This window comes from Plecotus auritus, assembly GCF_963455305.1.
Source record: "Plecotus auritus genome assembly, chromosome: 2".
Taxonomy (NCBI): domain Eukaryota; kingdom Metazoa; phylum Chordata; class Mammalia; order Chiroptera; family Vespertilionidae; genus Plecotus; species Plecotus auritus.
This window is the reverse complement of record NC_137771.1, coordinates 74,545,861-74,573,545: the sequence shown is the minus strand read 5'-3', so window position 1 is coordinate 74,573,545 and position 27,685 is coordinate 74,545,861. Positions and strand designations below refer to the sequence as shown.

The 27,685-nt window shown below is 40.4% G+C and overlaps 1 protein-coding gene and 1 pseudogene across 2 annotated transcripts; one reads left to right on the top strand and one right to left on the bottom strand.

Annotated features, from left to right (window-relative positions):
* The first annotated feature begins 1,463 nt into the window (after window positions 1–1,463).
* GCLM (glutamate-cysteine ligase modifier subunit) lies at window positions 1,464–24,500 on the top strand. The gene is made up of 7 exons (XM_080655667.1): window positions 1,464–2,071; window positions 7,253–7,318; window positions 8,464–8,548; window positions 10,667–10,726; window positions 13,553–13,755; window positions 15,013–15,127; window positions 23,628–24,500. The coding sequence occupies exons 1-7, from the start codon at window positions 1,946–1,948 to the stop codon at window positions 23,795–23,797; spliced, it is 825 nt and encodes a 274-aa protein (XP_080511793.1). The 5' UTR covers window positions 1,464–1,945; the 3' UTR covers window positions 23,798–24,500.
* LOC308242116 (ubiquitin-conjugating enzyme E2 C-like) lies at window positions 11,731–12,231 on the bottom strand (annotated as a pseudogene). Its single transcript has 2 exons — window positions 12,106–12,231; window positions 11,731–12,030 (listed from the first exon to the last, which is right to left on the bottom strand). The product of its transcript is annotated as a ubiquitin-conjugating enzyme E2 C-like (transcript).
* Window positions 24,501–27,685: the final 3,185 nt, after the last annotated feature.

Genomic DNA, 27,685 nt, shown 5'->3' with positions numbered 1-27,685 from the left:
TACAAGCCATATAGGTTTCTGTCAGTGACTAATATGCTATAAATTCCCAGCAAGATGGCTGGTCTAAGAGTTTAGGAGGGGTAACCTCTAAGCTTTAATCAAGAATGATTTGCATGGCCGAAACCGGTTTGGCTCAGTGGATAGAGCGTCAGCCTGCGGACTGAAAAGTCCCGGGTTCGATCCCGGTCAAGGGCATGTACCTTGGTTGCGGGCACATCCCCGGTGGGAGGTGTGCAGGAGGCAGCTGATCGATGTTTCTCTCTCATCGATGTTTCTAACTCTCTATCTCTCTCCCTTCCTCTCTGTGAAATATCAATAAAATATATTTTAAAAAAAAGAATGATTTGCATGGTATTAGAGAATATACAAAGTCAAGAAATGATGCCAAAGCAAATTCAGCAAAAGAATTAAATGCTTATATTAATTAAAATACCTCATGTTTATTTCTGCTTCTGGGATTACCCTTCTCCTCAATGAATTCTTATTCAACTTCAGACGATAAATATTTATTCAAGGTCTGACTCAATTTCGAATGTCCACCTGACGGAGGAGCTTTTTCCCTCCCCTCACCTCATTCTTACCAACTGGAATTCAACTTTTTTTTAAGATTTATTTTTATTGATTTCAGAGAGGAAGGGAGAGGGAGGGAGAGATAGAAACATCAATGATGAGAGGGGATCATTGATCGCCTGCCTCCTGCACACGCCCTTCCGGGGGATGGAGCCCACAACCCAGGCATGTGCCCTGACCAGAATCGAACCCTGACCTCCTGGTTCATCAGTAGACGCTCAGCCACTGAGCCACGCGGGCTGGGCTCATGTTTCTTTTTAATAGCAGTTTTCCTTTTAATATCTGATTACTCTCAACAAAAGTAAAAGTTTCTTGAAGAAAGCTCAATAAATGTTCAATTTGAGGTGCACACTAAGTCTACCATAAATGAAATTTAATAGGAATAAATAAGGAAATGGATGGTAAAATTTTCCCTGGTCTCGCCGGTTTAAGTGTTCTCTTTCATCTGAACTCATCTAGAAACTGCCTTATATTCTTACTGTTTCATATGACATGCTAGAGGCCTTGTCTCGGGAACTACAGTTTAAGCTTCTCAACGGCAAAGATTCTTACTCTTCGACTTCACACACTGCCCGGCCAGTGGCTTCACGTCAACAGACCTTTAATTAATGACATGGAAAAGGAGCAGTTTGGAGGCAAGCCCTTGAGGAAGAAGATGAACCAGGCGAGGAGCACAGCCACGGAGAAGGGGCGCTGTGCATTGACACCTGTTTCTGAGAGCTAAGGCTGCTGGCTTTTCAGCCGTGGTAGATCCCGCCGCTGTTTTTTCAAGAGGCGCGTGAGGAAATCGCCAGCGTGGCCGCCCATTGGCTGCAGGCGAGACCGCCAGTGGCCTCGGCGGCCCGGGGTGGGGGGGCGCTGGCCTGCGAGCCGGCCTCTGACCGACAGGGGGAGCCCTGCGAGCGGCGGCTCCGCCTCGCCCTAAGCGCCCCGCGCCCTCCCTCCCCTCCCCGCCCCCTGCCTCCCGGCGCCACGCCCGCCCCCGGCCCAAGGCCAGTGCCTCGCGGGCCGGCGACCCGCAGCGCGCTGGCCGCCCCACCCCGCCCCGCCCGGCTCCGCGGCGGGACGGTAACGGTTACGAAGCACTTTCGCGCCGCGATTTCTGCTTAGTCATTGTCTTCCAGGAAACGCTTCCTCAGTTGGGAGTCAACTCTCCTGCGGCGGCCGCAGCAGCAGGAGCCGCAGCACCAGCGCGTCCTTCCCGGGCCGCCACCGCCGCCGCCGGCCTCCCCGGGCCCGAGCGCAGGCCGAGGTCCCGCCGCGCGGGGCAGGCAGCCACGCGCCCGGCTCTCCGGCCTCGGGGCTGTGTCTGCGGGGCGGCCTCCTTCCCCGCCTGCGGCCGCAGCACTCCTGGCCCCCTCCGTCGGCCGCTGCCATGGGCACCGACAGTCGCGCGGCCGGGGCGCTCCTGGCGCGGGCCCGCACCCTGCACCTGCAGACGGGAAACCTGCTGAACTGGGGCCGCCTGCGGAAGAAGTGTCCGTCCACGCACAGCGAGGAGGTGAGGGCGGGCGGGCGTTGCCAACGGAGACGCGGGGCTCCCGGGCAGGCCGCGGGCGGGCCGGTCGGCTCCGAGGGTGGTCGGGCGCGGTGCGCACCTGGGCTCTGCCCACGGGAGGAGGCTAAGGCTGCGGTCCCCGCGACTTTGTACCCAAAGCTGCTGTTGGGGGCAACGGGTCTTTAAAAACTTGGCAGGTGCAACTTTACACCGAGTGATGCCTCCATTCGTGCTTATGGCTGATATCCAAACTCTCAAAGGTATCGGATCCCTCTCCCGGCTGTGGGGTCAGAGAAGGCCAGTACGTCGCTCTGCCCCGCTCTCTTCCCACGGCGTGTTCAGGTGAAAAATAGTTTAGAGATTCGTTTTTGGAGAATCAGATGAAGTAGTAGTAATCCACTTAGCTTGTAGGATGTTGACAATAGTTTCTCTGTTGCTGTGAGACAAATGACTAAACACTCAAATTTGGCTTTGAAACAAAGTATATGTTTTTCTTGCCGAAGAGTAATCTTAGTTTCTTTGCCCAAAGACTAATCACTAGTTTGAAGTGGCAGAGGTTAATGTGGAATCATACACTCGTTACATTTCAGAGCGGACAGTAAATCATTGGCTCTGCACGAATAATTGCGGAGGCATATTGGTGGTATCAGACAATTCTATAACAAACAAACAAAATAAAACTTCAATTTAGGAGCTCTTTAACTTTGAGAAAGTTACTCTCTGACTGTAGCTTTAAAGTTGGATAATATCTTCTTCAGCAGGCTGTTGTGAGGATGAAAATATATGTGAAAACACTCACCATACAGGCATTTTATCTCCCTTATTTTCTGGTTCAATCGGAAAGATAAATATTTTTATTTTATTTTTTAAAATATATTTTATTGATTTTTTACAGAGAGGAAGGGAAAGGGATAGAGAGTTAGAAACATCGATGAGAGAGAAACATCGATCAGCTGCCTCCTGCACACCCGCTACTGGGGATGTGCCGGTAACCAAGGTACATGCCCTTGACTGGAATCGAACCTGGGACCCTTGAGTCCGCAGGCCAACGCTCTATCCACTGAGCCAAACCGGTCAGGGCAGAAAAATAAATATTTTTAATAATTGTTTATCTTTTGATTACAATTGACATATAAATTATATTAATTCCAGGTGTACCACATAGTGATTAGACATTTATGAAGTCACTTATGAAGTGATCACCCAGTTAAGTCTGGTACCCATCTGACACCGATAAAACAAATCTTGATTAAAGAAAAAAATGCCCTAAACTATACAGAATGTGACGTTATCAGCTGTGTTCCTAGGCAGTTTCTGCTCTTTAATATAAGATGTTGGTGATAAACTATACAGCAGCACATGACATCCATCTAAGTATGTGCTGGGCCTGTGCACAGGTCTGGTATTTGGAGTGAGTGTTCGTCCAGAGATGAGAGCACTGGTTGTAACTTTAAAAGGAATCAGAATCCTGTACCATATTGTGTCCAGGTTCCAGCTCAGTTTGCATGTCTTGTTTTGTTCAAACCACCCCAGTTGGACTATTTCTCCCAAAGCTAAATATTTCTATATTTAGTTCTAGACCTTTAATTTCCTCCAGTGCTGCTGGTTCAGTATACCATTTTGCATATATATTGATAATATTAAGTGAAATTTTCTCTTATCTCACTACAACACACTCTAGAGTAGTGGCTTTCAAAGTCTTTTACTGCAAACCCAGCAAGAAATGCATTTATCTTGCAATACAGATATATATATATATATATATATATATATATATATATATATACACACACACACACACACACACACACACACACACACACACACACATACACACACACACACACACACACTGGTATATAGTGAATGTATATATGGTTTCATGAGAAGATACTAACCCTTATTATATACTGTGTATTCTGATTTTGTTCCTATCCTAATTTATTTTTTAAAACTTACTTTCTTAATGCAGTTATGAGTCACACCCCACAGTTTTAAAAACATTCAATAGATTAATTCTGGTTTGTGTGTTTTATTTTGGTTGCAGCATAAGAGGGAAAAAGTAAAGAAACTAGAAAATATTTGAGGAACACTTGAGATATGGCAGCATATAGTAGGGAAAATATGCATGTTTTGTTTCCATGTAAAAAAGAACTTCATGATAACTAGGGCTTCAATTTGGGATATTCTACTTGAAACAGTTTAACCTCATTGAATAAAGAAACTAAATAAAGCACTCATGACTGAGAACATTTACACATTGAATAGAGAGTTTAAAATTTTTTCTAAAAGTTCTCTTCTAGTGTTGATATTTGCTTTGTTTTTATTCTGTGATCTCTGCCCAGGTGTTTCGTTACACTGGAATTTTATGAAAGCAGATTTTTTTGCTGTTGTTGTTAATCCTCACCAGAGGTTATTTTTTCCATTGATTTTTAGAGAGACTGGAAAGGGAGAGTGGGGAAGAGAAAGAGAGAGAGAGACATCAATTGGTAGCCTTCCGAATGTGCCCCACAGGGGTCCGTGTCCTGCCACCCTTCAGTGTGGGCTCTAACCACTGAGCATGCCAGCCAGGGTGAAATCAGACCTTTATTTATATATTTTTATTGATTTGAGGGAGAGAGAGAGAAATATCAATGAGAGAGAAGCATTAGCTCCCTCCTGCACACCCCCTACTGGGGATTGAGCCCGCAACCCGGGCATGTGTCCTGACCAGGAATCAAGCTGGTGACCTCTTAGTGCACAGGACAAGGCTCAACCAAATGAACCACCCTGGCCAGGCAGATCTTGTATTTTAAATGGGCCATTATAGGACTGTTTTGCCCAATACTTGGTTCTAAGGGTAGTTGACCAGTTGAATTATTTGCTATTTTTTAAACTCTTATACAACTGCAGATTTAATGATACACTAAATGATACTTATCTTCAGTGATACTATGTAGGGGGGGTGTGTGTGGGGTGGGGGGAGGTAAGAATGAAGAAAGCAAAGAACAAACAGTACCAGGTTAATGTTCAGTTGATACAGATAACATGTAAAAGATTAAAAATCGCTAGGTTTGTGATATAGTCAATGAATTTCTCCTATTATTACATTGGACTGTTCTACGGTTTATCCTGACATTTTTCAGAATCAAGATTTATTAAAGAAATGGTTTCAATACCTGGCCATTTTGGCTCAGCAGTTGAATGTCGACCCATGAACCGTTCAATTCCTGGTCAGAGCAAATGCCCAGGTTGTGGGCTCGGTTCCCAGTAGGGGTCGTGCAGGAGACAGCTAATCAGTGTTTCTATCTCGATCCCTCTTCCTTCCTGTCTCTCTAAAATCAAGAAAAATACTTTTTTTTTTTTAAAGAAATGGTTTCAAGAAGGGAGTTAATACCCAGAAAATAGATTTACCTTCCTGAATTGGAATTCACTAGGAAAGCCTTAAGTATGCAAATGAACCATTCTTCCAAAGGAAAATTTCATCAAATTCTCCCATGATTTGAGCCAAAGCACTCCTGATAGAATTGTTAAATTACAGTCTGTCCTGCTGCCTCAGCTTTTACTGGTTTTTAAAAAGAATATTGACTTGCAATTATCTGGAATAATTATCAACTAATTTTTATCTACGGACTTAAATTTGATTATAAATATACTTTCTATAAAAGATATAGACCTTGTAAACTGAATCTATGTGGATTATAGTATTGTTGTGGATTGTAAATCTTAACATAGGTGACTGAGCTCTTCAATTGATAAACCAATTGTTCCTTGTAATTATCTGCACTAAGATATAAGCAATAAAGTGTGTATATCAGTTTCTATCATAAGCAGTCATAGATCAGATAGTCTCTGTTATTGCTATTAGGAAAGTGCTTTTGCAATTCAGGGACTTGCTGCTAGTTACACATTTATTTTTCCATTGATTGTCTATAGACTGCAAAGCACTGCGCCCTTGGATAATTATAAGGCAGTGATTTCAAACTGCTAATGTTGCCCATTAGTAGTCATAAATCAATTTAGTGAGTTATGGAGCAGCATATTTTTTTCTAATTAAGAAAAAAAAAACAGTGCACCTGGCATGTAGTGAACATAAATATTGTTTTGCAAATTTTCTATTATATGTATGTAGATCCTCCAGAGGTGAATTATGTCTTGCTTACCACTGTCAAATACGTTTGAAGTATACTGACATAAGAGATAAAAGAATATAAACACTTGAATGAATTTATAACATATTATAATGTTAGTGTAAAAATTTTATTTGCTTATATAAGAAAGCATTGAAGACAGGTTGGACAGTCTATAGACAATGTCTAAGTGTTAGGAAATGACATATGGACTGACATGCACATTGACTTCTGTAAGATATGACTGGTGGTTCTCAGACTTCAGAGGACATATCGATTGCTTGGGATGCTTGTTAAATAAAAGTTCTGCCCTTATAGAGTGGTTAAGCAGGTCTATTATGAGGCTTAGGAATTTCAATTTTTAATAAACACCACAGGTGAGTCTGATGTAGGAGTTCCTCTGGCCACATTTAGAGAACCATGAATTTGTCTTTGAGGAATATAACATAGTAGTTAATGTTAGTTCTAGTCAGGCTGCCTGGGCTTGAACCCATGTTTCTCCATTATAAATGTTATTATTGATTTTTTTGTTTGTTTATTTATGTATGTTTTTATGTCTTAACAGTTTACTTAAAATTTTATTGGTACAAAAATACTTTTAAAATAATTAGATTACTGCCCTAGCTGGTTTGGCTCAGTGGATAGAGCGTCGGCCTGTGGACTGAAGGGTCCCAGGTTCGATTCCGGTCAAGGGCATGTACCTTGGTTGCGGGCACATCCCCAGTGGGGAGTGTGCAGGAGGCAGCTGATCGATGTTTCTCTCTCATCGATGTTTCTAACTCTCTATCCCTTTCCCTTCCTCTCTGTAAAAAATCAATAAAATATATTTTTTAAAAAAAATAATTAGATTACTGCTTTAGGTCATCAACATTTGAGAATTAAGAGTAAGATAAAATAGATATAAATTTATATTTGTTGTAGAGAACAAACAACCTTGTAGAACTAAAATTTTGGTTTGTGTAGTATTTCCTATTGACATATTTTTCTACTTATCAAACCAATACAGTTTTATTATATAAGTACAGAAAAGTGTATAGAGTTTGATTAACAGTTTCAAAATGCATTCCTTTTGCAGCTTCGAGATTGTATCCAAAAGACCTTGAATGAGTGGAGTTCCCAAATCAGCCCTGATTTGGTCAGGGTGAGTAAAATGTGGGTCAAGAAATCATGTAGTCCAAAAGGGAAGTGAAGTAAGCAGGAAATTAATTTCCTTAGTTTTAATAGGGAAGTCAAATAGACAATTAGCATAAAACTTTCTGTGGCTAATATGCTGAGATGGCAGTCTGACTCAGTAAGCTTAAGCTTAAACAGAAAATCTAGACTGTGTAGTCAACTCTTCAACTATTCAAGATACTAGGATTCTCTGTACTTAATTCCCACCAGAGTTTTCTCATAATGTATTTTGTTCCAATTTGTATTTGGCTTTATAAAGCAATAACTATTATTAAGTAGTTTTGGTTGGTAAATTGCTTTGCTAGAATATCACCCCAATAATATAGTCACTAGAAATAATTTTTTAAATGTCAGTTTCTGCTGAAACAGTAAGGAACTGTGTTTCATTAAATGTCAGTATATGACAATATACAGAACACTTGTCTCTAAACCACTCTTTGGGATCCATATCAGCCAAAGGTATATAACAAATCACATAGACTGCTTTAAAAGAATGGAGGAATTTGTATGCTGGATATACTTGTTCCCCTGGGCAGACTGAAAGTTTTGTAACTTGATAGCTGCTAGACATGCATTGATTAATGTCTATTATCAGTCTCTTTCTCTAAAATTACCATTTACCTTATTTATGCATGATTAGTAAACACTTACTGGCCAGGCATTGTAATATGCTCAAGACTTGTGAGAAAGACCGCACTGTTTACTTTGTTTAAAATGTTTGTGATTAATGTAGAAAGTTTTTAGCATGTCATTATCCAGAATGGATAATAGTATTTTTCATTGGTTTCTTTTCTAAGTAAAATTATTTACAGTATTAGTGGTTCTAACTTCTTACAGGCCTCCTGCCCTCCACCCCCATTTATTTGTGTATGTGTTGTAATCTGAGTACCTGATCAAAATGAGACACTTTTCCCCAGAAAATGAACTCACACACACAGTGTTTTACCTGTATTTCAGGGCTTTACAAACATTATGAAGCCCATTCATACCTCAGGTAAAGAACCCTGTTATCTTTTGGGTTCCCTGCTGCTAAAGAACTTTATGAATAGTAGAAAATATATAGCTAATCTAGAATATTTTATATTTATTGTAAACATCATGTGTTTGTTATAGGAGTTTCCAGATGTCTTGGAATGTACTGTATCTCATGCAGTTGAAAAGATAAGTCCCGATGAAAGAGACGAAATGAAAGTTTCTGGTAAAGTCTAGCCTTTCCAATTCATTATGTTATACAGCAGAAGTGATAGTTTTTATTGGGCATGGCAACAAGCCTTTCTTTGCTTCTGGTAATGAGTGACTTGGTTACTAAGTGTGATACATAGAAATTTTAATGTCAACCCTCAGAGGGAGTTACAGGAGGTCAGTGTTGACTACTTCAGTGGAGTCACAATATAACTTTACCTTACTGTTCTTCACAGTCATTTATTAATTTATATTTTGGACTTCAGAGCAGTGGGACGATTAAGCTGGAGGAAATGGAATGAATAAAGGGGTCTTAAGAACATTGTCTACCCAAAGCAGGCATAAGCCCTCCCTTCCTGGTGGGACACTGCCAAACAGTGGCTGAGATGGCCTGGGAGTATAGAAAGAAGTCTGGGCAACAAGTTTCATGGAGAGAAATAAAATACATATTATACCCATTCAACAAATGTATCAAGTGACTACTTTCCAGAGACTGTGTGAAGCTCAACAAATGAAAAGGTGCCCAGTTCTTGCACTCAGTATAGTCAGCATAACACAATAATGAAAAGCTTGAACTTGACTAAATTGAAATTTCTGGATGTGCAGGTTACTGACTCGTATCATCTTGGGTTAACAAATTATTTAATCTCTCTGAGTCTGTTTCTTCATCTATAAAATGGGGATGCATCTGTTTCACAGGCTTATTTGTAAGTTACATGAAATTACAAAAGCATTTACCACAGTGCTTGGCATAAAGTTAAGTGCTAGGTAGCTATTATTTATTACCATTTGTGTTTGTGTTGTGGTTGTTTTTTCTTGGGGTGGGGGATGGACATATGAGATGAGATTTGTTGAGTCTTACTTTGTACCAGGCATTGTGCTTGTCCTTTTTTATTGTATTTCTTATAATTCTCAAAACAGTTCTATAAGGTAGGTCTATTATCCTCATTGCACAGGTGACATTAAATAACTTGAAAGTTGTCATACAGCCAACCCAGTAAGTGGTTGAACCAGGAATCTATCCAGACTCCAAAACCCATTTCTTTCTATTAGTTTCACATTGCTGTTTGTCTTGAAAAGGAAGTGAAAGCAACATTTTCCCTGTGGTTAATTGCAGTGCATTATGGTTTAGATTCATCTTGGATCTCTTACAAGTTGTCCTCAGTTCCCAGAGAGCTTCAGTACCCAAATTCTCCCCATATGAATAGCTTTCCTCCTCTACGCATCTAAAAATGTCGCTTTGAGAAAGAGAAGACCATTTCAAATGTCATACATTCATGGTCAGAGGGACTGTGGTGGGGAGGGTTTGCATTGAGTATGATTATGGGAGCTAAGGTTGGACCAAAGCGAGGATTGACTCACCTGGCAGAGGAGCTGTGCTGGCTTTTAAATAGAGAACATGAGGAAAGCAGTGTTTTAGGAAGATTAATCTAGTAGTGAAAAGGAAAGAAGAAATAAAAGAAATGTATAAGGAAAATTTGTGTTATCCTGGTATGTTGAATCCCAGGCATTTTATATAGGGTATTTATTAGCCAGTTTTCTATCCGTTCTCCTTTTGGACTTCTCCTTCTCTCCTACTAATCCATTTATCTATTTGAGTGGATTTAGATTTTTTGAACAGTGAATTTACATCAAGTAAATATAGACATGTAAAGTTGAGTTGAGCTCATCCAGTGGCTCAGTGGTTGAGCATTGAGACCCATGAACCAGGAGATCACAGGGAGGATTGTTCGTTTTCTGTTTTCTTCTCATTATAAGCAATTTTAGTCTCTCTATATATTATAGTTTATTGCAGAGCATAAATAATATTCTCCATTAATGTTTAATTAATTAAATGTACATTTTGAGTAATAAGTTTCTATTTATCTGACCTACCTTCTAACCAATGGGTAATTAATATTTGCTTTTTTGTTTTGACAAACAGATATTTGTTGGCAACTAGCATATAATTTAAAAAGTACAGTGAAAGTATACTTTTATGTCTTAAAATGAAAACTATAAAATAATGTTACTAGAAAAGAAAAAAACAATCCATTCAGGATTATCTGTCATCTTAGTATTGTTAGCAGTGTTATACTTTATAGTACAAAGTTACCCAAATGTAGTAATCAGTTCTATTTTCTTTGTTACCCAGCAAAACTGTTCATGGTAGGATCAAATTCTTCATCATCAACTAAAAATGCAGTTGACATGGGTAAGCAAAATATTGACATTTTATCTTTATAGTGGACTTTAAATTAGTGTAGGTGTTATATTAGTTACGTCTTTTTTAAAATTTGTCTTTATTGTTGAAAGTATTACAGATGTCCCCTTTGTGTTGTTGTTGTTTTTTTCCCATTGACCCCCTCCACCCCTCCCAGGCCTTCACCACTCTATTATCTGTGTCCATGGGTTATGCATATGTGCATATAAGATCCCCGGTTAATCACTCCCCTCCCACACCCATACCCCCGCCATGTTCAGACCCACATAAAATAGAAAATGAACTCATTCCAATTTTACCTTTTTTAAAAAAGATTTTTTTTAAATTGAATTTTAGAGAGAGGGGAAGGGAGAGGGAGAGAGAAACATCAATGTGAAAGTGAAACATAGATCAGCTGCCCCTGCACGCCCCCTCCTGGGGAACCAGTTCATAACCCAGGCATGTGCCCTGACCGGAATCAAATCGGCAACTTTTCAGTGCACAGGATGATGCCCAACCAACTGAGCCATACCAGCCAGGGCAGCTGATTTTACCTTTTAAAGTGCTAACCTAATTTTCTAAAGCTTCTGTAGAATCATATTAAATTATGGAGGGTCATATTTTGATATATAAGAGGAATATAAAAGATGTAACATTTAACTGTTAACTATGTGTTTGGAGATAGAAATTCTCCTTAATCATATTCTTTGCCCTTTTAATATTATAGATGAAATCAAAACAACAACAAACAAACAAAGCATTTTTACCTATTTTCAGTACTTGGTTTAGGTTATTGTGGTATTATTACAGTTATTCAGTATCTCCCCCCCCCCCAAATGTATTTATTTAATATATTCATCACAGGGGCTCAACCAGACTTAATTTAAAAAACAGACACAAAACAAATACAATACCACAGCTAAAGATACAAGGTCCTATACAGAAATCAAGGCAAGGATAGACTATCTAAGGAAAAAGTAAAAAGACAGCAAAGAAGAGAGGCTGGACAGCCCAGGTCAGGGCTCTTGGCCAGAGACCTGCTTTGTGTAGGTTTCTTGTAGGCACTTCTTGAAGGCTGTGGGGTTTTCCAGAGCTCTGCAGCATGCGTGTTCAATGGGCTATCAATGTTGGGTTCTCCTAGCAGGCTTGGATGGAGAGCAGGATGGTCCTGATAGATATAGAGCAGACCACTTGTCCTTTGGGTGCCAGGCAGATGTTACCCTGGATATCTACGTGGGGGTGAGGAATTTCACCGTGGGCACGTTTTACTGGTAGTCACTGAAGAACTCAAGGGAGAGTTTATGCCTCAAGTCTTCCTATACTGTGCTAGCTGTTCCCACCCATTAGAAAAGGTTGTCTCATTCAGAGAAGGCAGAAGTTCCTTTGTCGCCAGACATCATGAGGGTCATCAGCTCTTGCTCACTGGGCCCGGGCAGGGCAGGGCCCGCACTGGGCTCGGCTCCTTTATAAGCTGCAGTGACGCTGGTGGCAGCTGGGTTGCGGTTCTGAGAGGCCATCCGGGCAGCGCTGGCAGAGACATGGGAAGTCTGAGAACACGACTGTAGCTGCTAGTATTTTTTTCTTTTAAAACATTCTTGCAGTATTTACATATGTTGGATACTTAAATAATTAGCTCTTTAATGTAACTGTGGAATGCACAATAATCATTAAAAATAAACTCAAATTATTTTTATAGCAACTAAGAAATTACTAGTATTTACCTCTATAAATATAGATTAAGACCATACATTCAGTTTTTTTTTATATTTTTTTATTGATTTCAGAGAGGAAGGAAGAGGGAGAGAGAGATAGAAACATCAATGATGAGAGAGAATCATTGATTGGCTGCCTCCTGCATGCCCCCTACTGGGGATCGAGCCCACAACCCTGGCATGTGCCCTGGACCGGAATCGAACCCAGGACCTTTCAGTCCGCAGGCCGACACTCTATCCATTGAGCCAAACCGGCTAGGGCAGCCGTGGGCAAACTACGGCCCGCGGGCCGGATCCGGCTGTTCTATCCGGTTCTCTTGCTCTCCCCTCCGCTCCTTTACTTTGAATTTATATTAGTTCACACAAACACTCCATCCATGCTTTTGTTCCGGCCCTCCGGTCCAGTTTAAGAACCCATTGTGGCCCTCGAGTCAAAAAGTTTGCCCACCCCTGGGCTAGGGCATACATTCAGTTTTTCAGTCTCAAATTTATTGCTATGACCACCAGTTGCAGAATATTATGTCAGAATTCTCATGATCATCTATGTGAAATACTAGTAGAACTAGAGAATAAAATGTTATGAAGCTAAGGAAGGCACCAAAAAATCCTGGCAACTAGGAAACAAGGAGGTTTGTTCTCCCAGAGAGAGGAGAACAAAAGTAGCTGTGGGTTCCCCAAGAAGAGACAGGTCAAAGAAATCCACTTACCTACTACATAGACCAAGTAGATGAATGAACACTTACACTTTTTTTTTTTAAGCCTCACCTGAGGATATGTTTTTATTGATTTTGAGAGAGAAACATCAATCGGTTGCCTCCCATTTGAGTCCTGACTGGGGATCAAATCTGCAACCTAGGTGTATTTCCTGTCCGGGAATCGAACTCAAAACTTTTTGGTGTACAGGACAATGCTCCAACCAACTGAGCCACCTGGCCAGGGCTGTACACTTAAACTTTTTTAGAAAATGGAAATATTCTAAGGAACAGATAAATTGTGAAACGGAGCAACCTGTTATATAGAAAACGAATGAATATATGGACAGAATTCAGTGGGATGTTTGATGCATTAGAAATACTTGTTTTATTATGTAACCAACATTTATCCTCTGTGTTTTCCTTCACATCAGCCTGTTCAGTCCTTGGAGTTGCACAGCTGGATTCTGTGATCATTGCTTCACCTCCTACTGAAGATGGAGTTAATCTTTCCTTGGAGCATTTGCAGCCTTACTGGGAGGAATTACAAAACTTAGTTCAGAGTAAAAAAATTGTTGCCATAGGTACCTCTGATCTGGACAAAACACAGTTGGAACAGCTGTATCAGTGGGCCAAGGTAAAGGACAGCTAGATCACGAGCACTGGGGTTGGGGGGGCGGGGTTCTCTTACAGTCCTTGCTGTATTCTGTTGAGTATTGTGCATATAGTGGACACTCACTGTGGAGTAACTATTCCAAATGTGGAAGTTTTGATGCTGATTTTATATACAGAATTGGATTTTTCTCCCCCTCAAATATATAGGGTGTCTCAAAAAATGTATACACAGTGTTTATTAAAATACATTTCAGTTTCAAAATTGAAGTGTGTATACATTTTTGGGACACCCTATATGTCTAATTGAACTTAACATTAGTCTCATTTAAAATGAGTGACAAAAAACACTAGAAAATGTGTATTGAAGCATTCATAGCCAAATGAATTAAGTCAGTTTTCTTCCGTTTAATTATGTGATAAAAATATTACATTTTTCATTAGCTATTATTAGACCATGGTTCTGATTTCCTAAAAGTAAGGGGCTATTATATATAACAAATATTTTGCTGACTATTTAAAGTTACATGAGGCTTAGTTTATACACTTGATAATGGAGTCACAAATTAATCCCCCCTGGTCCCCCCCACTATCTGGCCTAATAACATACAAATTATTAGTGAAGTTGCTTACTGGTATTTTACCTTTACTCTCTGTATCTCTATTCCTTTTACTTCATCCCAACCTTGTCCTTTTCAGAGCTTTCAGTTTCTTATAGACAAGAAGACCCTAGAGAAAGTGTTGCCCCTTCCTCCTTTGACTTGGTGGTAGCTGGAATGTGACTAAGGCCCTGCTAGAGAGCCTTGGGTGATCCAGAATGTATCTACAAATTAACCAGAGGAGCTATTAGAAATGACCTAATTCTTCTCTTTTTCAAAATGTCTCTGATTAATAACCATTTTATACTTTAACATTAAATATACTTATCATTTGTGTTTGATCCTCTACCTTTAAGACATATTCCCTCTGTAGTTGGAACCATCAAGTCTGTTTCTGAGGCAGATGTATTAGATTGCAGGTTCTAGCAGGAGACATTTTAATATTGTAGTACTATATTGGCTTTCCCCCCACCTAGAGCTATTTTTCCTTTCCCTGTTACTGCTAACGTGAATTAGAAAACATACATTAATAAATACATTAATGTAAAAGTAATTTATAAACTTTAAGTGCTATAGAATGTGATATTTCATAATTTCTAAATTGAGTCCTTGTATCATCATCTACTTTCAGTAGTACTTAATTTAGTGGAGATATCATGATTTATTTATTTTTTCACTTCTAGGTCAAACCAAATAGTAACCAAGTTAATCTTGCCTCCTGCTGTGTTATGCCACCTGATTTGACTGCATTTGCTAAACAATTTGACATACAGCTGTTGACTCATAATGACCCAAAAGGTAAGACAGATTTTCATTTATAGACTTTGATCACTAGCTTTTATCTTACAAGAAACTATTTGTTAAAATTGAATTTCTAATTGTGTACAGTGATAGGTGCACAATGCTATTGCCTAGAACTATTGGTAATGGTTAGTTCAAAACCATATATGCCTTTTATTTTTGTTTCAGAGAGCTTTAGTTTTGTCTTTGTACCAATGGGGAAAAACGTGAAGGGATTGTTTCCTGAATATTGGCCTATTTAGGTTTATATGTATTAGGCTACACAGAAAAGATCTTTTAAGTTATTCTAAATAGTATCATATATAATCTTAACTAGTACAGCAAAGATTGTACCAAAGAGGCACTTAATTAAAGAGGATAAATATCTGGGAAAAGAGGCAGATAATTTAATTTGAAACATAAGCATTTTAGGATTGGTGATTGAATAGGTATTTTATTAAGACATATATATTTGGTTCTAATAGAAATATTATTTGATTAATGAGAATGGATTGTCTGTCTTCTGTAGAATAATTTTTTTGTCAACTTTTACATGAGAACTAGGAAAGCTGGAAAGAGAATATTTTACACTTGATACTGTTGTTTATTCTGTTCTATTCTCATTTTTTCACTGTTTTGTAGGGAGAGGAGGAGGCATTTTGTTTAGTAAATCTACAGGCTCTATGAAATAGTATTTTTGGTGTAGTTTTGGGGTTTCTTTTTGTTTTTTAATCCTCACCGAGGATATCTTTTTTCCATTGCTTTCTTGAGAGAGTGGAAATGAGGGAGGAAGAGAGAGAGAGAAAAAAAATCTACTGGTTGGCTCTTGCTACTGGGGTTGGGGAACCTGCAACTGAGGTACGTGCCCTTGACTGGGAATTGAATCCACAACCCTTCAGTCTGAGGGCAACACTCTAACTATTGAGCAAACCAGCCAGGGCATTTTTTGGTGCAGTTTTAAGTGACAACTGTCTTGTGAATTTTAAATATCCATATTGGAAGAAATTACATTTTATAGATGATCATTCCTGGAGAAAAAACAATGGGTTTTTATTTCCATGTCTAAAAAGATGGCATTATATTAGTGTTTTGATTCAGTTAATTTTTAGGATACTTATGGATAACCTCTTAAGACTTTATACTACTTTTGTTAGCCATCTGTCTCATTCTCATTTTTCACATTCTGGAGGAAGTGGAGGAAGAGTTTTTCTTTTGTTTTTTGTTAAACATATTTTTATTGATTTCAGAGAGGAAGGGGGAGAGAGAGAGAGAGAGAAACATCAATGATGAGAGAGAATCATTGATTGGCTGCCTCCCTCATGTCCCGCACTGGGGATGAGGTCCGCAATCCAGGCATGTGCCCTGACCAGGAATCGAATCATGATATTCTGGCTCACAGATTGATGCTCAACCACTGAGCCAGGCAAGGAGAAGGAGTTTTAATAGTTTTGTTCCTCAAATGCCGGGCATCCTGCTTAATGCCTCAGAGAGAGTGTCTGTAATCTTCATAACAACTGAAATTAGGCATTCTGTTGATGAGAATGGAAGCCTCGGAGGCTAAGAAACTAGCCAAGGTCACTCCACTGGCACAGGGTAAAGTTTGAACTTGACCTAGGTCCTGGCTGAATTTAGAGCCTTTCCTCCCTATGCTATACTGTCTCTCTGATCTGAAACATTTCAAATCAGCCAGAACAGCATAGCACACAAGCAAAGCCTACAGATTCATTTTTTTTTGAAGTCATTTTAGTGAAAATCTAACAAAGAATTGCAATTGCTGATTCATTCTATAATATAAACCATTAAAATTTTAACTTTCCCATAGGTTGGTAATATTATATCAACTTACATTTTTACTTTGGGTTGGGGGCTTCTTCAACAGTAATTATTACCAATAGCAGTTGTTACCAGCAGCTCATAGATGAGCCTGTACCCTGATCTAGCTCCACTTGGAAAAAACTCTATCCTTTTTCTAGTAGGAAAGGAAATAGGAAAAGACTAAGGTGTCTAGTATTTTGTTTCCATGTTATTTAAATGTTGGCATGTGGATTATGTGCTAATACATAATTGTTACGGCAAAATATAGTGCATATGTATCTCAGAAGAGAAATGTAATCCTTTTTGGTATGTTTTTGTTTTACTGACATAATTTGACAATTGGATGTTTTATTTTTTTAATCTTTACTGTTGAAAGTACTACATCTGTCCCTTTTTTCCCCCATTGACCCCTTCTAGCCTGCCCCCACACTGGATGTCTTTTTAATTTTAATTCTAAACCCTTTGATTAGAATATATAGACTCATCCTGCATATGCCATTAATGAATCTTCATACACTTTGATCTATGAATGAAGCAATTCTTCTCTTAAAAGATTTGTCATGTTTACTGATTCTAAGGCGTTAACATAGTTGAATCAAAAGTATGTAGTTAAGCCCTGGCCAAGTGGCTCAGTTGTTTGGAGCATTGTCTCAATTTTATCCTTCTTTCCTCAAGATAGTCTTTTCTCCTTTAGACTATCTGATAAACAAATCCATGTTAATATTACTTTTTCCAACGAGATATTTGATTTCTGCTTATGAAAACTAGCTGTTTACTAGCTGTGTGATCTTGGGCAGGTTATCTAACTTGTCTGCTTTAGTGTCCCCTTGTAAAGGGAGATATTAACTATCTCATAGGGTTAATGTGTGGATTCAATGAGTTAATACATCTAAAATACTCAGAAAAGTGCCTGGTGAATAATAGTAGATAACATTTACTGGGAGTTTACTATTGGTGCTATTCAAATATCACAGCAGTTCATTGGGGCAAACTGGTCCTCTAGTGCCCCCAAATCATCTATATAATATAAAGAGCCAGGGTCGTAATGACCGTTAGGACCGCAGGCTTGACCAGACCAGAAGTCAGTGCTGGGTTGCCGTGGCAACCTAGCACTGACTGGCTAGGGGGCTGTGGATTAGGGCTGGAGAGAGGCCTGCAGAGAGAGAGGCAGGGTCTGATCCATAGCCTCTGTGGCAGCTGTTGATCAGAACTTGCCTCTTTTTCTCTCCCAGCCTGGCCAACAGCCCCACCTTCATTTCTCTCCAGGCCTCCACTGGGGCTGCTGATTAGCCCCGCCTTTCTGATCAGGCCCCGTTGATAGGCCCAGTGACACTGACTGGCATAGAAACGACCAATCAGTACCACATCTGGGTGAATGTAAGGAGCCAATGGCTGCATAGGAGGTAGAGTTTTTGATGCTGACTGGCATAGAAACTGACCAATCACAACCAAATCTGGGTCAACTGTGAGGAGCTAATAGCTGCCTAGGAGGTGGAGCTTTTGACGCTGACTGACTGGCATAGAAACTGACCAACCAGAACCAAATCTGGGTCAACTGTGAGGAGCCAATGGCTGCCTAGGAGGCAGAGCTTTTGACACTGACTGGCATAGAAACTGACCAATCAGAACCAAATTGGCCGGCAGAGGAGGGCAGTTGGAGGCGAGATCAGGCCGGCAGGGCAGGGCATTTAGGGGCAATCAGGCAGGCAGAGGCAGTTAGGGGTGATCAGGCTGGCAGGGGAGGGCAGTTGGGGGTGAGATCAGGCCAGCAAGGGAGGGCAGTTAGGGGTGATCAGGCAGGCAGAGGCAGTTGGGGGTGATCAGGCAAGCAGGCAGAGAGGTTAGGGGCGATTAGGCAGGCAGGCAGGTGAGTGGTTAGGAGCCAGGGTGTCCGATTGGAGTGGGTGCAGGCTGGGCTGAGGGTACCCCGCCTCCGTCCATGAATTTCATGCACCAGGCCTCTAGTATTGTATAAATGATACTTAATATATTACTGTATGGTTGCTTCTGACCCAGTGGAATCTTTTCATATTGATTGATTCAGCAGACATCTACTCTGTTCCAGGCATTGTTTCTAAGTACTAGAGATATACAACCAAGTCAGACAAATTCCAGCTCTCACCAAATTGATTTTCTAATGGGAGGAGACAAACAATAATGTAAATGATAAATGGTGGTATATGGCAGTGGTCGGCAAACTGCGGCTTGCGAGCCACATGTGGCTTGCGAGACGCAGTTTGCCGCTCTGTTGACTAATGAGTTTGCCAACCACTGGGATAGGGGCTTAATCACAAGGAACAACACAGCCTGTAATTATTGGAATCGAGAGTCTAGGTCAGTGGTCGGCAAACTCATTAGTCAACAGAGTGGCAAACCGCGGCTCACGAGCTGCATGTGGCTCACGAGCTGCAGTATGCCAACCACTGGTATATGGTATAGAGAAAAGTTGGCTAGGGGAGAAGTGTGCTCAGGTTAGGGATTATTGGTCAGGGAGGCCTCCCTGCTAAGGCAACATTAATCAGAGACCTGCAAGAAGGGAGTCAGCCATGTGGGTATCTGAAAAAATATTGTTCAGGAAAGAGGGAACATCTGATGCAAAAGCCTCCAAGGTGTGAATGTGCTAGACTCTAACAGCTAGAGGATTCCAGGATACAGCTATGAGGCCAGTGTCCCTGGAGAAGAGGAAGTAAGGAGGGGAATGGTATATCAGAGCAGTAGTAGAGGGTTTGGACATGAATGTGGAAGAGAAAATAATGATTTCATCAAAGAGATGCAAATTAAAAGATAACCATTGGCAAAGATACCTTAAATGACTGCTGGTGCTCCTGAGGCTAGGGCAGTGGTCGGCAAACTCATTAGTCAACAGAGCGGCAAACCGTGGCTCGAGAGCCACATGTGGCTCGCGAGCCGCAGTTTGCCGACCACTGGGCTAGGGTAAGATTGGCACTCTAGCATTATCAGCTGCTGTTGTACAGCCTTTCTGGAAAGCAGTTGGCAATGTGTTATATATCTAGTCTTCAAAGTGTACTTGGACTTAGAGCTTATCATTCCATAGCCATGCATGCATTTTAACTGTGTTCATTATAGCATTTTGATTAGCAAAATATTAGAAAAAAACTACATTTTTGGCCAACAATAAAGAAATATATAAATTTTGGTATCTATATAATATAATATTGGAAAATTTTTTTTAATTTAATAAATCTATATTGTTCAGATTATTACAATTGTTCCTCTTTTTTCCCCCCATAGCTCCCCTCCACCCGGTTCCCACCCCACCCTCTGCCCTTACCTCCCCCCACTGTCCTCATCCATAGGTGTACGATTTTTATCCAGTCTCTTCCCGCACCCCTTTACCCCTTTCCCCCCGAGAATTGTCAGTCCACTCCCTTTCTATGCCCCTGATTCTATTATATTCACCAGTTTATTCTGTTCATCAGATTTTTTATTCACTTGATTTTTAGATTCACTTGTTGATAGATATGTATTTGTTGTTCATAATTTTTATCTTTACCTTTTTCTTCTTCTTCCTCTTCTTAAAGAATACCTTTCAGCATTTCATATAATACTGGTTTGGTGGTGATGTACTCCTTTAGCTTTTTCTTATCTGTGAAGCTCTTTATCTGACCTTCAATTCTGAATGATAGCTTTGCTGGGTAGAGTAATTTTGGTTGTAGGTTCTTGCTAGTCATCACTTTGAATATTTCTTGCCATTCCCGTCTGGCCTGCATAATTTCTGTTGAGAAATCAGCTGACAATCATATGGGTGCTCCCTTGTAGGTAATTAACTGTTTTTCTCTTGCTGCTTTTAATATTCTCTCTTTGTCTTTTGCTCTTGGCATTTTAATTATGATGTGTCTTGGTGTGGTCCTCTTTGGGTTCCTTTTGTTTGGGGTTCTGTGCGCTTCCTGGACATGTAAGTCTATTTCTTTCACCAGGTGGGAGAAGTTTTCGGTCATTATTTCTTTGATCTTCAAATTTTTGGATTCTTTTTTCTTTTTGTTTTTCTGGTTGAGTGTGTTTTGCTTCTTTGTATTTCAAATCTTTGACTTGATTCTTGCAGTCCTCTAGTCTGCTGTTAGGCCTCTGTATAATATTTTTTATTTCAGTCAGTGTATGTTTAATTTCTAGTTGGTCCTTTTTCATATCCTCGAGGGTCTCGCTAAATTTATCGGCCTTTTCTAGGAAATTCTTGAAAAACCTTATAACCTTGGTTTTGAACTCTATATCCAGTCATTTGCTTTCCTCCATTTCTTTCATTTGTGATCTGTTTCTTTGTCTCCACATTTTCGCTGCTTCCCTGAGTTGGTAGAGTAACTTTGTATGCTAGGTGTCCTATAGGGTCCAGTGGCTCAGCCTCCCCAGTTACCTGAGCTGGACACTCTTGGTGCACCCCTTTGTGGACTGTGTACACAGCCTTGTTGTAGTTAAGCCTTGATTGTTGTTGGTATCACTGGGAGGAATTGACCTCCAGGCCAATTGGCTGTGAAGATTAGCTGTGTCTACGCTGGGAGAACTTCTGTGCTCAGCTTGGATGGGGCGGTGTCTCAGGGCAGAGCAGACAGCTTTGGCTTCCCGTCAGCCCTGCCCTATGAGGCCCCTGGGTCTCAGTGTCCCATGGTAATTGCTGCAAGCACCTCTGAGAGAAAGCCGCCCTCGAGTTTCGCCCGCTGCCAGACAGTCCAGTTTCTCCCCAAATGAGTCTGGGTTCCCAGAGTCTTGCCCGGAACTGGAGTTCAGTGCAGTTGGGAGCTTCCGTCTCCCTCCCGCTTGAGAAAGCCAGCTGCGCACTCAGCAGTCAGTCCTCTCCGCCTGACATCCTGGTTCAGTTTCACAGCACCCATTAAGGATAAGCGTATTTTGTATTCAATTTTGAGATGTGTCTTGTGTTATATTTAAACTAGAGGCCTGGTGCATGAATTCGTGCATGGGTGGGGTTCCAAGGAGTGGGGGGGGGGGGGCTGGGACATGATCGGCAATTGGCCCTCCCAGCAGGTAGTGGGACACCCTTGCCAGCCCAGGATCTGGATCCATCCTGCTGACCTTAGCACTGGTTGTCGGGAGCCACCTGGTGGCTGCTTTTATATCCTTTCTTCCTTGTAGAGCGTCTAGGGAGGGGAAGTGGCCGCGGTGCCCGAGGCCGACTTCCAGGAGGCTAGCGGCACTGTCAGGATTGTGCCAGCGGCTTTGGTCCATTGGTGCCTGGCCCATTCTCCAGAGATTGGACCTGCAGGACTACTGAGGGAGAGAGTGGCTGCCACCAGGCTGGTGGGCCATCGGGAAGAGTCAGTCAGCTGAGCGGTGCTCCTGCTGTGGGAGCACACTGACCATCTCTCCTGCATTGAGCATCTGCCCCCTGGTGGACAGTGTGCGTCATAGCAACTAGTCGACTGGTCATTTCAGTCGTTCAGATCATTCAGTCCGAAAGATCGCTTAGGCTTTTATATATATACTAGAGGCTCGGTGCACGAAATTTGTACATGGGGGGCGTGTGTCCCTCAGCCCAGCCTGCACCCTCTTCAATCTGGGATCCCTCTCACAATCCAGGACTGCTGGCTCCCAACTGCTCGCCTGCGTGCCTTCCTGATTGCCCCTAACCACTTCTGCCTGCCAGCCTGATCACCCCCTAACCACTCCCCTGCCAGCCTGATTGATGCCTAACTGCTCCCCTGCCAGCCTATTTACCCCTAACTGCCCTCCCCTGGAGGCCTGGTCACCCCTAACTGCTCTCCCCTGCAGGCCTGGTCACCCCTAACTGCCCTCCCCTGCAGGCCAGGTCTCCCCCAACTGCTCTCCCCTACAGGCCTGGTCACCCCTAATTGCCCTCCCCTGCAGGCTTGATCGCCCCCAGCTGCCCTCTCTTGCAGGCCTAGTTCCTCCCAACTGCCCTCCCCTGCTGGCCATCTTGTGGCGGCCATCTTGTGTCCACATGGGGGCAGTCATCTTTGACCACATGGGGGCAGCCATCTTGTGTGTTGGAGTGATGATCAATCTGCATATTACTCTTTTATTAGATAGGATAGAGGCCTGGTGCACGGGTGGGGGCCAGCTGGTTTGTCCTGAAGGGTGTCTTGGATCAGAGTGGGGGTTCCCTTAGGGTATGGGGTTGCCTGGGCGAGGGGCCTGTGGTGGTTTGCAGGCCGGCCACGCCCCCCGGCGACCCAAGTGGAGGCCCTGGTATCTGGGATTTATTTATCTTCTATAATTGAAACTTTGTAGCCTGGAGCGGAGCCAAGCCTCCTGCTTGCTCCGTGGCTGCAGCCATTTTTGTTGGGATTTATTTATCTTCCATAACTGAAACTTTGTAGCCTTAAGTGGAGGCCTGGGCCGGCCAGGGTGTGTGGAAAGCTTGTCTTCCTCCATTGCCAGGGAAACCCAAGCCTCCTGCTCACTCCGTGGCCACAGCCATCTTGGTTGGGTTAATTTGCATACTCACTCCTGATTGGCTGGTGGGCATGGCTTGTGGGTGTAGCGGAGTGATGGTTAATTTGCATATTACTCTTTTATTAGATAGGACAATGGTCGGCAAACTGCGGCTCGTGAGCCACATGCAGCTCGCGAGCCGCGGTTTGCCACTCTGTTGACTAATGAGTTTGCTGACCACTGAGATAGGATATATATAGATGCTTACCTACATAGTAAAGTGCTTTTGTTTTCAAATTTAACTCTGGTTTTTTATTTGTTGTTGTTTGTTTGTTTTAAGAACTGCTTTCTGAAGCAAGTTTTCAAGAAGCTCTTCGGGAAAGCATCCCTGACATTCAAGCACATGAGTGGGTGCCACTGTGGCTACTGCGATATTCAGTCATTGTTAAAAGTAGAGGAATTATCAAATCAAAAGGCTACATCTTACAAGCTAAAAGAAGGGGTCCTTAACTATGACTTAGGATCATAACCTACTGACTTGTATTTTCCTTGACTATAAGATAAAATTGAGATATGTAAAAATCTATTTACTGTGGTGTCATTGAGGCAAATATTCTTTAGTTATATTTGACATGTTACCTGTCAAGTTTTGAATACTTATCTTGCCTCCTATCAGTTAACTCACATGAACCTCTGTATTGTTTTCATTAAACTATTGTTTTCTAATTGAAATCATCTACAAAGAAAATATTTGCAATATATTTTGCCTTTATTTTTATGACTAACAGAAATCAAGAATGTTTGTTGTTAGATATATTTTGGCCTAGGCATCAGGATAATGTATATTAGTATACATATTTTTTATTTCCAAAAAACTCATTAATTGCTTCTTACTCTATAGTATAACTAAGCAATTTGGTTACAATTGTTAAAACTGCTGAAATACTGGAAGATATTTTCCTGTAGATAAGATGATTATATCTCAGAGTAACTGGAGTAGCGGGGATCTAGTAGTAGTGTAAATAAAATTCATGTCTTCAATACATGGATAGGAACAATTTTTTATTAAGTTTACTTAATAACCTTGCTTGTAGTTTACCTATAATGATTTAACGTTGTATTCCTGTGCCATATTTTCTCTTGCTGTTATTTACAAAGACAAACCAAAGTAAATCTAAAAAGGAGACTAGAATCACCCCAATAAATTCAACTTAAAAAAAAAAAACACAGAAAAAAATAAAAATGAGACTAGAAACTTTGAAATTATTGTTTGGAAGTTTTATAAAAGCTACTTATTACCTTCAGATTCTTTTTAGTTCTTGATTTATCCTTAATATTTTGCTATTCATTCAAGAATATCCAATAAATATTGAGCAATTACCATGTGCTGGGCACTGTGGGCTCTGGAAAGAGGAGGGGGCACAGGGATTAAGAGTAAGTTGCTAAATATGATATTTGTTCCCACTAATAACTGACTGTGAGGGACTAAAAGCAAGGAGAGAGGTATAAAAAGCCTTAATTATTTAAAAGCAAAACAATATAATCAAAACTTTAGAGCTAAAAGAGACTTTAGATCATTTAGTATAAAGAGCCAGAAAATAGCAAATAAATAATCTTTGACCTATGATATATAGTATAGATCTCCTTAATTCTATAAATTTGGGAAGTTCTTTAAAAATCTCTTTTCTCTCAATCAATACTTTTAAACCATGTATTTTAATATATGATTTATAAATATAAACATATATATAAACTAATATATAAAACTAATTTGCCCAACTTTTTTCAATGTAGGGAAAAAAACTGTGGTTCCATATTCAAAGTAAATACACGACTCTTTTCCTATCATAAATAAGCCAACAGCTATATAAAATGCCTAATATGTAACACACTGCAAGGTATTTGGCAGGTAAACACAGTGGTTAGGTAATTTGATCATCAGAATTATAATGTTAAATCGACTGATTAACCTGATAAAACTTATTTAGACTTTGAGCTTCCTAAAGCCTTATATAGCCTTTATATTAATTGTGTGTAATGTTATTAAATGTATATAGTTAACTTTTTTATTTGGAAATATACATTTTTCATATAATGTAAGTCTTTAAACAAATGCTCGTTTTAATTTAAGCCTATATACAATGAGTTGGTCAAGATATTTAAAAAGAAAATTTTAATATAACATTTATTGTTTTCTTTTAACCCTCGTCTTACAAATAATGGATTGTTTGAAGGGTTATTTTGAAAATGGGAAAAAATGTATGTTGTTAATGTATCCAAACTTAAGAGGAGCCTTTTTGTGTTCTTTTCCCCCCACTGCTGACCAAGAAGATTATAGATTCATTTTGTGAAAGGGATCATGTTTGGAATTTTTAAATGAGTGTTTGTTTCATTTCTCTATCTTTAATTAGTTATTGAATAACTTTTTTTAAAAATCTATTTTGATTTCAGAGAGGAAGGAAGAGGAGAGAGAGAGATAGAAATATCAATGATGAGAGAATCATTGATAGGCTGCCTCTTGCATGCGCCCCCTGCTGATTGAGCCCAAAACCCCGGCATGTGCCCTGACCGTGAATCAAACTGTGACCTCCTGGCTCATAGGTTGATGCTCAACCACTGAGCCACACCGGCCAGGCTGAATAAACTTTTTAAAGAAAAAACTGATTTTTTAAGACTATATAATTTTTCAAGCTGATGTTCACATCTTTTTGTGTGTGTGAACTATCAGAAAATAGTGAATACTTTTCAAATATTTAAGAACTTAATGTTTAAAAAGCCATAAAATAAAGAAGTGGTACTACCAAATAATTGCTTAAAGCTGAAAGCTAAGTTATCAATAGTGTCTATAACAGATATATTTTCTGGGGAGATGAGTATTCAGGGACCAAGACAGAAAGAATTCATCTAATTTTTTTTTCATTAAACATGAAAAACAAACAAACTGCAGCTTATTATTACATTTCCAAAATACACTGGAGCATTACTTTAGCACAATATACTGTAACTTGGGAGTTTGTTTTGTGATAAGTCTATCTTGAATTCCCATCGAAGAAACTGTAGTCACCAGAAGGACCAAGGTGTCTTATAAAATATGTCCACATAGTGTAAATTCTGAAGACCACTTGTGCCAGTGCACTAGTAGAGTACTCACTTAGGGATAACCCATGCTAGAACTTGAATCACAAATAACAGCGAATAATTTTTCCATTCTCAAGAAAGATTAGACAGCTATGTGTGAAATGGAAAATAAAGTCATTCTATTTTGAATGAATAGTTCAGACTTTTCTCTACCAGAGCCAAATAGTAACTAAAATAGAATCTCCATTTTCAGTGATAAAAGATCTAAGGTTCATTTAATTATATCTCTTTTCAGACAAGCTTTCCATTCTAATATTTCCACCCATCATTTTCAATATTTGGGAATGTAAGCGACTGATATATTTATTGTATATTGGCTGACAGTTCATTTTTTTGCCAATTGTACATTTAGAGAAATTTGAAGTTGTTTTAATGAGAACTTACTTATTTTGTTTTTTTTCCTCACCCAAGGATATGTTTGGTATTTTTTCATTGATTCTAGAAAGAGAGGAAGGAAAAGGGAGAAAGAGAAAGAAACATAGATGTAAGAGAGAAACATCAATTGGCTGCCTCCTGCACACGCCTCTACTGAGGATCAAACCTGAAACCTGGGTATGTGCCCTGACTGGGAGCACCAATACCCTTCAGTGCATGGGACAGTGCTCTAATCCTTGAGAACACCAGCCAGGGCTGAACCTATTTTTTTAAACTTAACTTCCTAATGTATCAGAACTTATACCTGTTGTTTTCCCATAATGTTAGTGGGATGTCAGTTTTATTTTTGAAAATATGTAACATAACTTTTCCCTACCAGATAATTCTACTATTATGTGTCTATAGTGATGTACTATAAAATATAGACAAAATATAAAGCATTATTTTTTTTTAATCCTCACTTGAGGATATGTTTTCATTGAGGAGAGAGAGACAGAGAGAGAAACATCTATCGATTGCCTCCTGTATGCACCCTGACCAGGAATCAAACCCACAACTTTTTGGTATATGGGACGACCCTCCAACCAACTGAGCCACCTGGCCAGGGCAAAAATATAATGCGCCATCAGTGCGTGGGAACAACGGGGCTGCCGGCAGACAGGGGACTGGGGCCACAGCATGAGGGGCTGGGCAGAGGCATGGAGGATGGGCCGAGACCGGCCCCTGTGCCCACCGCAGCCTTGCCGTCCACAGTTCCTTTCAAGGTGCACAAATTCATGCACTGGGCCCCTAGTTAATATTTGTAATAGTTTTTAATTTTACTTATGAATTTAAAATGTGAGTATATTTTAATTGAGTTGTTTTAACAGTTGAAAACATCCTGAA